A 15,000-nucleotide genomic window follows, 5' to 3' on the forward strand; every position below is an offset into this window, starting at 1 on the left:
CTAGACTAACATTCTTATGTCATCATGCCTTCCCCTGGTTTCGCTGTTATTGTGGTATTTTTCATTTGGTTCAAATAAATAAAGGTGTGATCAATAAAAGAATGTTGGTCTCTGACTTGTTGACTTGTTTTTCCTGTTCTGGTGTGGTGTCTTAGCTCCTCCTGCCCAGACCAGATGACTGTCTCCCTGCAGTGTGTAGGTAAGATCCACCATCTGTTCTCCTTCTGTGACACTGTTGGGGCAGCTCGCAAAGCCAGCGTTTCATTGTACAGTTTACACCCTTTATCCTGTGGACCACAGGATCACACATCACCGACTTTGATTTGTTACACCCTGGGCCATATGGAGAAACATTTACATGATAAACAATCTTGTATTTACACTTCTACTTCGGGAACTGATCATACAGTCATATGGTTTTAACACTAGAACAGTCGTGGGCGGGGTCCTTTGACCCTGTGAGTAAAATAAATGCTATATCTTTGCACTCGATCACATTTCAGGACCCTCCTTTCATGACTTTTCCTAGATATGTGCATTCTAGCACCCAGTATCCTTACATTTTCAGGATAAGCTAGTAGAAAGCATTTTTTTTATTTAACAGTTTTTCTGTCTAGGAGGCAGGCTAATTTACAAGATGGCCAACTAGTGGTCGTTGTGTGTAAATAGCAGCTTCCCATTGTAAAGACTATGGTCATTTGACCCCCCTGCGTTTTACAGTAGCTGTTGAGCCGACACAAACAGCCATAGAAGGTATCAGGCATCACCTTCTCTCCTCCTTCTCCTAGACTGTGGTCGGCAGCAGTCCACCTCCAGGATCATAGGGGGCAGTGTTGCCAAGCTGGGCCAGTGGCCTTGGCAGCTCTCTCTGGAATTTCTACGCTCACCTTTCTGCGGAGGGGTCCTGGTGTCGCCTGACTTTGTTGTCACAGCTGCCCACTGCTTCCCCAGGTAAGAGACCAGACGTAGACACTGGTGTCCCAGCACATCACAGGTTCAATGTGACGTCTCCATTGAAGAGTATTTTTTATTTATACCCTAACCCTAAACGTCATTTTGTGGGGTCAGTGCGTCACATACTTATAATTATATTAATAATAATAATAATAATAATAATAATAATAATAATAATAATACATTAGACTTATATAGCGCTTTTCTAGACACTCAAAGACGCTTTACAAACTGAAAAGATTGAGTAGTAAAATAAAGTATAGGGGTCTAATACATTTTTTGATTACTAAATCTAAATCTAAGGGTCTTTGTCGGACAATCTACTCTGTATACTGCAATTACACCCAGATTTCGGGCGGAGAAGTGGTGAACAAGCAATGCCAGCGTCCTTTCTCGACCGGCATTTTTTGAAAAGTGGTAAATACTTCAGGGAGTTATTGCATGTCAAAAGATTTGCAACCAAATATTAGACATGACTGCATAATGTATACATAATATTAATGTGTCCAAATACTTGTCCTGAAATAGGGGGACTTTGTGTAACATGTATTGATTATAATGGTGATACACAAATACCCTCCAATAAAAGCTGCCACTCTGCACGTTAACCTCATATTAATATTAACTGATGGATTTTAAATTCAAACTTTGAGAGTACAGAGCCAAAAGAAGAAAGAAATGTGTCAGTCCACATGATGACAGAGAACACTGTTCATGTGTCCCTTCTAACTGTTAACATTGACCATGGTCATATCAACCTAATACACCATCACCCCTCAGGGCAGGTAACTGTTACACTTTCTATCATGCAAAATATTTCTGACTACAAATATGTACCATATTCCAAATATGTTTCAGATAAAGTTACTGTTGTTATATATTGCTGTGAGTTTCGAAACCAAGGCGCATGTGCTCATAACTTTGCTAGGTAGTTTCTAGGTTGTGATGGAGTTCTCCATAACAGTGAATCATGTCAGGATGATGGGGAACGTCGAAGAACAGTCTCACCAACCCTAATGGGTCATGTTTCTGGTGCCTCTGGCAGGTCCACTCCCAATGTTCTTGATCCAGATAACTGGCGTGTGTATGGTGGAGCCGTGTCTAAAGACAACTTTCCTGAGCCCTACCGTGTCGAGAAGATCTTCCTGAACGAAAACTACAACAACCAGACTCAAGACCAGGACATCGCTCTGCTGAAGCTAGCTTCACCTGTGGACTTCACCAGTGAGTCTCTGCCTCCCCATTCACCTCAGCTGTGTGCCTCAAGTCATGGTGTAGCTGTTAACAGGGTTCCTGCGCTGGTCTTAAAAAGCCTTAAAGTCTAAAATCCATCAATCCGATTTCTAAGGCCTAAAAAGGTGTTAAATGCAAGGGAGTTTCCAAAATCGGCCTAAAAAAGAGGTGCTAGGTCTTAAAAATTAGATTAGCTTGTCCTGCAAGGAAGCTTTTGTGCACTTTGTTCTCTTCACGTTGAAGTGACTTTCTACAGTTAACTGTTAATGTTAATACATTTACTTTTGAGTAATTATGGGACTTATTTATTTTATTTTAATTATTCAGACTTTTTTGTCTGTATGGCAGTGAAATCCCTAATTTCATCACCTCAAGGATGACAAAAAGCTATCAGTGAATGGTGTCGTGAATTGGTCTAAAATTATATTCAAAGAGGTCTAACAAAGGTCTAAAAAGGTCTTAAATTGGACTTGTTGAAACTTGTAGGAACCCTGTGTTAAGCTCCTGTGTTTCAGGCACACATTGCCCATCGAGGCCCAGGACCAAATCCTCCCTTTTTCTCTTTATCGTCCCTCTTATTATCTACATCCCCGTAGTATTCCAAACTTTCTGAATAAAGTGAAGAAAAAGGAGAAATGGGGGAACAGGACTAGGGGGAATGGGGGAGCAGGAGAAGGGGAAACGGGGGAGCAGGAAAAGGGGGAATGGGGGAGCAGGAGAAGGGGGAATGGGGGAACAGGAGAAGGGGAAACGGGGGAGCAGGAGAAGGGGGAATGGGGGAGCAGGAGAAGGGGGAATGGGGGAACAGGAGAAGGGGGAATGGGGGAACAGGAGAAGGGGGAATGGGGGAACAGGAGAAGGGGGGATGGGGGAGCAGGAGAAGGGGGAACGGGGGAGCAGGAGAAGGGGGAACGGGGGAGCAGGAGAAGGGGGAATGGGGGAGCAGGAGAAGGGGGAATGGGGGAACAGGAGAAGGGGGAATGGGGGAACAGGAGAAGGGGGAATGGGGGAACAGGAGAAGGGGGAATGGGGAGCAGGAGAAGGGGGAACGGGGGAGCAGGAGAAGGGGGAATGGGGGAGCAGGAGAAGGGGGAATGGGGGAGCAGGAGAAGGGGGAATGGGGGAGCAGGAGAAGGGGGAATGGGGGAGCAGGAGAAGGGGGAATGGGGGAACAGGAGAAGGGGGAATGGGGGAACAGGAGAAGGGGGAATGGGGGAACAGGAGAAGGGGGAATGGGGGAACAGGAGAAGGGGGAATGGGGGAACAGGAGAAGGGGGAATGGGGGAACAGGAGAAGGGGGAATGGGGGAGCAGGAGAAGGGGGAACGGGGGAGCAGGAGAAGGGGGAACGGGGGAACAGGAGAAGGGGGAATGGGGGAACAGGAGAAGGGGGAACGGGGGAGCAGGAGAAGGGGGAATGGGGGAGCAGGAGAAGGGGGAACAGGGGAGCAGGAGAAGGGGGAATGGGGGAACAGGAGAAGGGGCAATGGGGGAACAGGAGAAGGGGCAATGGGGGAACAGGAGAAGGGGGAATGGGGGAACAGGACTAGGGGGAACGGGGGAACAGGAGAAGGGGGAATGGGGGAGCAGGAGAAGGGGGAATGGGGGAACAGGAGAAGGGGGAATGGGGGAACAGGAGAAGGGGGAATGGGGGAACAGGAGAAGGGGGAATGGGGGAGCAGGAGAAGGGGGAACGGGGGAACAGGACTAGGGGGAATGGGGGAGCAGGAGAAGGGGGAATGGGGGAGCAGGAGAAGGGGGAATGGGGGAGCAGGAGAAGGGGGAATGGGGAGCAGGAGAAGGGGGAATGGGGGAACAGGAGAAGGGGGAACGGGTTGTCCACTGTCCTGTATGAAGACAACAACATGCCGATGCCCCTTGGGGCCTCTGAGCTATTTATGTCTGTGATCCATCAGCTCAGAATAGTAATGTGATTTGTGTGTGTGTGTGTGTGTGTGTGTGTGTGTGTGTGTGTGTGTGTGTGTTGCATTATGCATCCGTACACTTTGTTGGTGCAGTGTGTGGTTGCAGTGTGTGTGTGTGTGTGTGTGTGTGTGTGGGCATGTGATGTGATGCATAATTGTAATTATGCATGCATACACTTTCTGAGTGAACCTAGCGTGCGGCACACTGTATCAGCTGGTGTGTGTTCGTCATTCAGATGCTGTCCAGCCGGCCTGTCTGCCGGCCTTCGACCAGACCTTCCCCCACGGAACCAGCTGCTGGATCTCAGGCTTCGGAAACACTGAGGAAGATTCCCGTAGGTCATCCATAACCTCTTCGAATTTAATGATAATAATAATAATAATAATAATAATACATTAGACTTATATAGCGCTCTTCTAGACACTCAAAGACGCTTGAATAAGAGGGCCTCACGTGTTTGGAGAAGAACGACGATTCGCAATCGAATCGATGTATCAATCGGTCCGTCACTGTTCCGTGTGTGCGTTTCCTCTCAACAGCTACCGTCTCCAGAGACTTGATGGAGGTGACTGTGGACATCATCGACGTGCGTGTGTGTAACAGCTCCAGAGTGTACCGAGGAGCCGTCACCAAGAACATGGTGTGCGCGGGAGACCTGGCCGGCGGGAGGGACTCCTGTCAGGTGCGTCCTCGTCCTCGTCGCCACCTGTGGTCGGGAGCCGCCGCCGGAGGGAGAACACTCCCTAATGTTATTTAAACAGTCTCCGATCTGTGTCATTTAAAAACGTTTACGTTTACTCTATGACGTCTGACACTGCTGTCGCAACTCAACGACACTTGGTGGTTTTGGATTGGCTACGAACTTTAAGACTGTTAATAGTTCAACTCTTCATGTCTCGTTTCTGTCCACCGTATATACAGTACCAGTCAAAAGTTTGGACACACTTCCCCCATTCAATTGAATGGGAAAGTGTGGGAAGTGTGTCCAAACTTTTGACTGGTAGTGTCATATATCATATCTAAAATATATCCTCCCCTCTCCTCACACAGGGGGACAGTGGTGGTCCACTGGTCTGCCAGGGACAGACAGACAGACTCTGGTACTTGGTGGGGGTGACCAGCTGGGGGCAAGGCTGTGGGCAGAGGAACAAGCCGGGGGTCTACACCAAGGTGTCCCGCCTGCTGCCCTGGATCTACAGCAAGATGCAGGTATGTGCTAACAGTATTTACCCAGAAGAGTTAGAACCAGGGTTGCAAACTTGTCACCTTTCTGCTAAATTAGACGTTTTTAAGTCACCTGATGAACAAGCTAACTAATCTCCCTGGCTGCTAAACTCCGCTGCTGTTGAAATAACGTTTAGCTTCAGGCAGCTAGGTACAATTCCAGACAGCGTGGAGAATACAGTCACAGTAAACTGTTTTCGAAGTAATTATGCAGGTGTTAAGGTCAGGGCTGCCGCTACTTACATGGTTAGACCACAGATGGGCCATCACCAGTTTGCACCCCTGTATAACATCTAGAGCAGGGGTCGGCAATAGGCGGCCCGTGGGCCATTGCTGGCCCGTCACCAATAATATTTGGCCCAGCAGATTATTTTGAGAATCCACTTTTTTTTTTTTTCTTTTTTTTTTACAATATCGGACCGACAGTCCCACACCACGCCTATAATGTCCGAATAGAGAATCGACCTCCACCTGAATAATGCGTATTGTACTTTTATTCATGTTGAGAGTGAATGACACAGGGACAGACAATCAGGCAGCGAAGCGCACTGACGCTGAACCCCTCAGAGTGAATCATAAGTAGGTGGACAAGGCGTGGTGCTGAAATAGAGTGTGTGGTTTGAAAAAAATAACATCAGCTCATTAAATCATTCAAACGTAATGTTTACGTATGTGACTGCAACACACATATGAACAGTAACAAAGCAAATTCTGTTTAATTTTCTGAAAAACATTGACAACAAAATCGGCGCAAAAGTGGTGGTAGGCCTATGCTCCTGAAACGACAGAGCAAACGCGCTATTAGGGATAATAAGTACAATGAGCCATAAGCCATTCATTCAAAATATACAAAATACAATTAGGTTATTAAATACAATAACGACAGGCTTGGTACTCACGTAATGTGAAAAGTGGCATCTCCCATCGGTCAGTATTTGCTTGATATCTGGTGATATTGACGTCACTTTAATCCGCGGTTGTTTTGAAAACTAATAATATTCTTGATTTGATTATTGATAATAGTGATAACTTGAGTGTTTTCAAAGGGACATTTAGGCAGGTTTGTAATAACGGACACTGTATTTCAAATTAATTAGAGAGAGTCTCAACTATCGCAACTCTATAGTTTATGCACCGCCGCAACCTTCTTTCTACGATGCAACGATCTCCTGTAAGGGGTTCAGAGCTGTCTGGAGTTCCTCCTGGATTGACACACAACTTTACTGAGGAGATTTCTGGACTAATTTGACAGTCCCACTGTGCTTTCATACTCAGTGATTACTAATTAATAAGACCATTATGATAACGACATGGATCCATGTTGAGATGTCCGCGAGACATGCAGAGATTGTTTGTTATTTGAAGGGTATACCGCCATCCGCAGGCAGTTTATTTATTTTTTTTATGCATCAATCGATTCCTCTCGTGCGTCTTTATCACATTCATTGACGAAAAGGACGACTCGCATGTATAGAAAGGGAACATTGTGAGCACGGAAAATGTGAGTCTCACAACGGCTTTGCATTGATGAAACCAGGTAGGATGAACGTATAGTTCGCTGTCCATTCCTCTTTAAATGCCCTGTTTTCACCGTCAACTTTCCTCTTTAGACCTTTGGAGAGTGACATTATGTTTCTCTTGCTAGCAGGTTAAATGTTTAGCTAACTTCACCCGACACGCAAACAACCAATCCAATAATAATGTGACCTTGTCTGGGAGGAGGGGGGAATAATTATCTGAATAAAACTATGTTAAATAATTATTAGAATAAGTTAGGCTGCGATACATCGTCAGTCCACACATTTATTATTCAAAACTATGGAAGAGGGTGAAACTACGTTTCAACGTTGTTGAGAATCACAACACAAACTCGCTAGTCAAGCCTAATACTGCAACGTAATGGATTGGACTACTACCTAGTTAACTATAACACTACTTTACATTGTTAGCAAGCTCACAAAACAAGCTGTGTTAGTTGACTAGCAATGTGTACAAGTATTAGAACGTGTCACATTTTTTAAACAATCAATTACTTAAATTAGCCTTTGATTATGTTCTGGCCCGCCATCTAGTGGCTCAAAAAAATGTTGGCCCGAGGCCAAACCTAATTGCCGACCCCTGATCTAGAGGATGCACTCCCTCTAAATGAACTATATGAGGTGAGCCATGTCGTCATCTTGTTTAATCAGGATAACCATCGTGATTCCAGTGGGAGTAGAAACAATGTTGGTGATTCACTGGCACCTGCTCTGCTGGAGTCTGGTATTAACTCAGTACCAGTGTTTTGGGTGGGTTATTTATTGGCACCAGTAGATGGTGTCATGGCGCTGAAAGACGTTTACAATCTGTCAATAAACCGGTTAAAGAAGAAGACCACACATGAATCCTATTGGCTGAAGCCTTTCCAGCTTCTACGAAGTCCCACCCTAGTTGACTAAATGGTGTTCCTCATGCGGTCACAAATGGAATGAATGGAATGAATGGGAAGGATAGCTTGTGTCTTCTCTATGTGTATATATACATATATATATATATATATATATATATATAAATGGGAAAGGTAGCATGTGTCTATTCTGTGTGTCTCTGTCTTTATCACCACAAAGGGCTCCTTTTGCTTCAGAAAGGCAGTGCTAAATTGTCCAAAGAATATTCTAATCGCCAGCATGACTTTATTATACCTTATCCATAACAATATTTTCTAGGAGACAGTGACTATTCAAACTGAGTCTAAGTAAAGGGTGTGAAAATGTATTCATTAAAAACACCCATAGGATGATGTCTTATCCCGTCTATTAGAAACATAGTGTGTCCACCTTTGCTGACTTTTTGCTGAAGCAAAATGAAGCCTATAGACCTAAGTACTAAAGCATTTGATGTTCGTTGTTCTTGTCTCACAGACTCTTTAGGCACAAAGCTAGCCAATAAGCATCCCCCTACTCGCCCACCCACCTCCCATCCAACTCCACATGAAGCTTACCCACTCCTGGGGGGTATTTCATCAATGTCACTAAAGGAACAATCTCAGTCTTGTGAGACTCATCAAAAATAAGCCTGGATTTTCCCTTAGTGAAGTTGACGGAACACCCCCCTGATCCTTCTCCTAATCCTAACACTTGTTTCCTCCGCAGCAAGAGAGGCCGTGATGTCACATCCTCTCCTCTGACATGACCACATCCTGTCCCCCAAGGACCGCTGGCAGCCTGCCTCCCCCCTTCCTCTCTCAGCATGAAGTAGCGAGAGAAGGACCGAGAGAGACGGACAAAGGGCTGAAAACTAGCTGAGGGGAATGACAGGGAAAGCATAATGCACTTACACTTTTAAAACAGGGGGGTGGTGGTACTTGAGTCCTTCTTCTGTCCCTACGCCAAACCTCCCTCGGCGGAGCTGTTAACGGCCCTTACAAAGGGGCGTTGCAGTGAGGCGGCTGGGATGTGTGTTGCATGGATCTGATGCCATGCAAGTCTATGCACTGACCTCAACGTTGTCAACAAACGGTTACAAAAATGATCTACATTACTAATTCTTCATCTCCTTGTCTCACAATCTCTAGCCTATCCATAATTGTTTACATGTCAGAGTATAGGGAGGTTTAAAGATGGAAGTCTTTACTAGACTTATGCACAGATCATATCCACCTCCAACACCCATCATATATTCAACACCTTTAACATTGTTTTCTGAAGGAGGATGGCTATCCGAATGTAATGCCATTGCTCTTTATACTGTATTTAGGGGTGCTCAACTTCAAATACATTCATGAATAAATTACACAGAAATCAGTTGCAAGTCAGTTGCCCGTGTTGTCATTTAAAACAATTGCAAATCCAATCTTCAAGGAGTGGATATAGTTAAGCACTGCATGTACTGTACATATACAGTCGATAATACATCTGGAGAATCCATAGACGACATCATGCGTAATTTGGACACAGAAGGCATGACTTGCTCCTTGTCGTATGGAATTTCCATACAGTAATACAAATTACGTCAACATTAATATCCGTCGAGGCATCCCCGCCCCCCTCAACCGACCCCTAGCGCGGCACCGTCTGTCACTCCCAGGAACGGGGGCGTGGAGCGGGTGGAACGTGTGGAGCGGACCGGACCGGGAGTTGCGTGCGCAAAGGCTGAAGGGGAGACGGCGAGACGCACACGAAGAATTACCAGCCGTGGGTCGACGCGCGTGTGTGTGACAGAGTGAGACACAGACAGGGACATTGATAAACATCAATAATCAAAAGATTTTGTTTGGAGTTATTTGAAACTGCGTGTTTTTAGACGTAAGCAAAGAAGCGCGCTTCAATCAAGAACCCGCTTTTGTGGATTGCATATTATTGTATGACCAGTGAGGAGCCACAGGTGATAGGTTATTGGAACAACAATAACGTTGTACGATCAGATCTGGTGAACATTGTCTCAGACAGGATTGGTGACATCAATTCATTGCCCAACGTCAATATATAAAGAGGTAAGAATATAACTTGGGAATTCTATTCGCGTTTTTTCATTTTTTTCTTTCTTTTTTTCTCAAACGGGGCTTGAGCGCTTCTCAAATATTCCATGATTGTGTGCGTTGATGGAAGAAAACATATTAGATGGTCATGACTGGACTGTGTCTCATGAAAAGACTGATGGGCTCGATTTATTTAACGTTTCGTGTTAAGCACATCATCATTTCACATGAATAAATGATGGCGAGAGTAGTTTTTTAAGCGTTCAGCTCTGAGGGCGTGTCCCTCTGTCAGTGGGTGGGGGGGGGGGGGGGGGGGGGGACCCAGACAATGTTTTCAGCCAGGTCGCGTGCACACAGTGGACACACCATAAAACACATACCAAAAACAAAAGGCTAAAATATAATCATGTCTCACATAATTGTCACTATAAAACTGCCGTGTCAATAGCAATAAAACACATGCAAGTGTTGGCCTAATGGCGATCGATCAGCATAATGATGATCAGCTGTTCGTGAGTTTAGAATGATAAGGTTCTATCTCCGTTTAGAATGATAAGGTTCTATCTCCGTTTAGAATAAGAAGGTTCTATCTCCGTTTAGAATGATAAGGTTCTATCTCCGTTTAGGACAGTTCAGAGATATTGAGCGTCAAAGTGTTTACATTCCATTATGTTCTGTGAGATGGAACCTTTGTATTTTATGAATTACTAACTCAAAAATGTCAACATTTTTAAAATAACACCACACAGGCATTAATAAACACCTAATGGATCAGATTATGTAAAAAACTCAATTTTGACAAAAATGGAGATAGAACCTTATAATTCTAACGTCACGTGTTGCAGAGACAGATGCAATCTGGAGGAAAATCAACAGGTTGGTGGTGGGAGGAGAGTGTCAGATGAAATGAGCAGGCTCTGGGGGGAAAGCTCCATCGAGCCTGTCCATGCGTTAATCTGCCCGATCTAGGCCTAACCTATTCTATTGTAGCTAGTCTGTTTTACAAACAAACTCCCGTAAATGTGTCAATTTGCATCGTGTATATAATTGTCTTCATTTGTTTTGGGAGCGCGCAGACGCTGCCCCGGCGGATTATGATTAAAGCACTTGTGAATATTCGCTTGTTATGATGCTGTTTTTCTAGCCTGGGGGGGTTCTCTCGAGCGCCAATAATATATTAATAATTAATAATAATTATCCATATAATAATCAACAATTATCCAATAATCCATATTTGGAATCTCATAAATGTCAGTGATCCGATCTGCCTCTCCCTCACTGCTCCAACCCTTCTCCCACCTTGCCTTTCTCAGGCTGCGTTCGTTATTTCGCCATGAGAGCTCCGGAGCGCACACTGGGTTCAACCTTCACAAAGGGACGAAGTAATTTGATTGGACAAGAGGCATTCCACGAGTGCTGATCAGATTCCCAGAGCGAATTTACGAACGCAGCCTCAGTAAACGCCAGCATATTATTAAAAAAAGAACCTCGGAGAGTTACCATGGCAATATCCTGGCTCTAAGGGAGGAGGAGGCAGTTGGCATGGCAGCGCCGCTGAATGCTTTGCTGTCATGGAGACTCACCATTATCATGATAGCAAATAATTGAAGTAGGTCTAAAAAAAAAAGTTAAGTCTGTAGTTTTCTTATTTGTGTTAATTAGCATCATAATAATTGTGCCTGTTTTGTGAACAGTGGCTAAAATTAAACAGTGGCTTAAATGTCTGGCCAATAGGTTTAGAGTGAACCCTATGGGCTTTTTATTTCATTTTTCTTTCACTGAAGTTGCATTAACATTGCTTTTTTTGGTTGTATCCTTGCATATCCATCATGGTATGGTGCTGTATGTGTATGTGTATGTGTATGAGTATGTGACCATAGGGACATACATTGGTGCAGTAGAAAATAAAGTGCACAGGTTAAAAGTGCAAAATAAGACAGAAAATAAGGTAGTGTGATGGCACTGAGGGAGAGGCAGCTGGACAGTCTGTAGTGCAACTGATGTTCCCTCCAGCCACAGATATGACATTCTTCCCGAAGGTGGTGCGCCTGCAGGGAATCTCCCAGTCTCTCTGGCAGCCCTTGTGGCCATGGTAAAATGGTAAATGGACTGCACTTATATAGCACCTTTTTTGCTGCTCCAAAGCGCTTGACAATGGCCTCTCATTCACCCATTCACACACACATTCACACACCAATGGCGGCAAGCTGCCATGCAAGGCGCCGGCCCGCTCACTGGGAGCAATTTTGGGGTTCAGTGTCTTGCCCAAGGAGCTCGAATCGCTGATCTGCCAATCATTAGATGGCGGCTCTACCTCCTGCGCCACAGCCCTGGTGGTCATATCTTCCACAGCCCTGGTGGTCGGGGGAGGTGGTGCGAGACCATGAAGACGTTTAAACACAAAACAGGCGTATCTGACGGTTTTTAAATGATCGAAATCTAAGAAATTGTGCTTTTTCAGGACATTACAAATATGAAATGAAAAAGGTCTTAATTATCAAAGATTTTTTGCGCTTTTTTGAAGAGAGATTCAATGGGCTTAAGTGCTGTTTTACAGGCTAATGACCAGCTTGTTAAGCAGTAGTCGACATGGGAGAAAATCATTGCATGCAAGAACATCAAGGCGGCATCGTCAGTCAGTCGGTTTCTGATCTGCCTGAAGTTTGAGAGATTATATTTGACTGAGTTTGACACCCTTTTTGATGTGCTTCCTGAAGTAAGTAAGTAAGTAAGTAAGTAAGTAAGTAAGTAAGTAAGTAAGTAAGTAAGTAATTGACATGTATTTATACAGCACCTTTCCCAGACCAAAGTGCTTTACATATAGAGAACATAATAAAGCATAATAAAAGAGCGAAAGTCATAGCAGGTTAAAATAGGCAAACAAGTGAAAATAAGAACAAGTAAGTATAACAACAGGTGTACAACAATATCAACAGGACACAGAAAGACAGGCTTTTGGGGCTATGCCTGTTTATACAAGACAGTCTTTAGCTGTTTTTTTAAAAGCCTCGACCGAGAGTTAGGCTCCCAGGTACTTGAAATCGCTCACCAGGGCGAGCTCCTCTCCTTCCAAGAACACACCAGAGTGTGTGACTTTTGTTTTGTTTTTGTGAACATCATACAGACAGTTTTGTGTGTTTAAGAGGAGACAGGAATGGACCTATCGCTAAGCCACGCCCCAAAATAGAATCTGTCCAATCGTATCACAGCGAAAGTCACAACAGGCAGAAAACTCAGACAAACAACTCGCTAATATCTGATGGTGAAACGCTTCTAGACTAAATATTCTTGTCATCTTTTAAAAAAACATGTCTATTACTTGCTGTGGTAAATCAGAAATCAGAAATGTGCCAACTCCCGCCATTGTAAGTCATTGAATGTCATTCAGTCACGGTCGGTCAGTCAGTCACTGTCAGTGAAGCGTTGTTTGTTTGTCTGAGGTTTCAAAGGGCTTAGCGATAGGTCCATTACTGTGAGGCAGGTCTGAACATGGACCAACACTGCTCTAAGTGTTTGTGCAGCTTCTGCATGAAAGGATGTTGATTCACTGTATTATGCCAAACATGAAGAAACAATAGTATCTGTGAGTCAGTGGTGTGCCGTCAGGGCCAGCAAGGCCTTCTCTGCTGGCCTAAACATCATCAGAATATACATTTTATTTTAATATATATTTTCCACAAATATGTATTAATGATTCCCCATAGTCTATTCTCTTCATTTCATAGCTTTCCTCTTGGTTGCGCTGCTTCCAGTCTCCGATTGAGATTTGGAGGGCTGGCCTTTATGTTAGAGCTTTTATCCAATCAAAATGTGTTGCTAGGGGGCTCAAAAATCTGCCTGCCTTCACATTAAACGGTGAAGCGGATTCGACCTGTAACTTAACGTTGGAACGAGAAAACATGTGGCGTACCTAGTAAACCTACGTAGATGCGAGCAAAAGCAACAACGGCGCCTGCTGGAAGGCTCAATGATGTCAGCACCCAGCACGTCTTTTGATTGGATACGCACTATTGCTACGCACTATTACTACGCACTATTGATATTCACTATTGAGATGCCGAACTATGCCGGTAGATGTGAAACTTTTGAAAGTGCACAGGGAAACGGAGTCTCACAACGAAAGCTTTCGTTGACTGATCGATAATACTGATCGATTGTGTCCTGTTTTTGGGTAAACAATAACTTTCATTTAGGGGACAGGATGAAAGCGCCAAGTCCACAAACAGAGGAAACTACGTTGAGCTTCTTTCTTTTCTGGCTGAAAACAACCCAGATTTACATTACCACCTGTCCACAAACAAAGTGTTTACTGGGACGTCAGGCAAAATACAAAACGACCTGATTTTTGCTATTGCTGAAGTGATGGAAGAAGAGATCAAAATGGAGATTAAAAAGGCACCCTTTGTCGCTATTATGGTGGACGAGACGACAGAAGTGGGTAATGTAGCGATCTTAAAGATGTTAGTTTAACACTCTTCATTGTAAATGCGGATTTATTGATTAAAAATGCTTCGGAAATATTAATATAACTCTGTTGTACTTGTCTGACTATGTTAAGGTGATGCAACGCCCGGTTATACTGTGTTTCTGTCTAGTTTCTAGAGCCATGGCGTCATAACGATGGTATTAAGAGGTAGAATAATTCAGGTAGGAATGTGTCGGACATCACTGAAGGCCTAGGTGTGAAATGCACCGCCCGCCACTGCTGTGAGTCAATATTGTTCTAGCGTATTATTAGAAACAATTTATTAACATGTGACAAAGGTTACCTTTAGAGTATTGTGTTGTAATAAGCAATCATCGATGCTATGCCCCTAAGGAAACATTCACCACACAGACCAAATATTAGGTTAGTAGAATATTGCTATCCAGATAGAAATGAAAGCTCTAATTGCATGTGAATTGTAAACTCTCTGTTGGAGCTTCAGGTAATACTATACTAGTTTACAAAACGGTAGCAGTGGTTTTCAACCCTCTCCTCTGGGACCATCAGCCGTTCCACATATTTGATCTGTTCCAGCACACCTGATTCAACTTATCAAGTACAAATCATAATTGCTTTGCACTTGATTAGTTGAATCAGGTGTGCTGGTGGTGGAACAGATCAAATATGTGGAACGGATGGTGGTCCCCGAGGAGAGGGTTGAGAACCACTGCGGTAGAGAATAATATTGATTGCAATGGCTACCATACAGTATATAGTAAGAA

At 44.1% G+C, this 15,000-nt stretch overlaps 1 protein-coding gene across 1 annotated transcript in view; it reads left to right on the forward strand.

Moving 5' to 3' along the window:
- tmprss13a (transmembrane serine protease 13a) overlaps window positions 1-8,482 on the forward strand; it is a gene marked incomplete at both ends in the record, with an annotated part of 18,570 nt that extends 10,088 nt beyond the window's left edge. Inside the window, 7 exons of the mRNA XM_080544577.1 lie at window positions 156-199; window positions 789-951; window positions 2,000-2,178; window positions 4,348-4,446; window positions 4,652-4,794; window positions 5,163-5,321; window positions 8,468-8,482. Coding sequence (XP_080400703.1) covers window positions 156-199; window positions 789-951; window positions 2,000-2,178; window positions 4,348-4,446; window positions 4,652-4,794; window positions 5,163-5,321; window positions 8,468-8,482 — 802 coding nt within the window. The remainder of the gene's footprint in view (window positions 1-155; window positions 200-788; window positions 952-1,999; window positions 2,179-4,347; window positions 4,447-4,651; window positions 4,795-5,162; window positions 5,322-8,467) is intronic.
- Window positions 8,483-15,000: the final 6,518 nt, after the last annotated feature.

The sequence above is a fragment of the Nansenia antarctica genome (genome assembly GCF_963989245.1).
Source record: "Nansenia antarctica genome assembly, chromosome: 14".
Classification (NCBI taxonomy): domain Eukaryota; kingdom Metazoa; phylum Chordata; class Actinopteri; order Argentiniformes; family Microstomatidae; genus Nansenia; species Nansenia antarctica.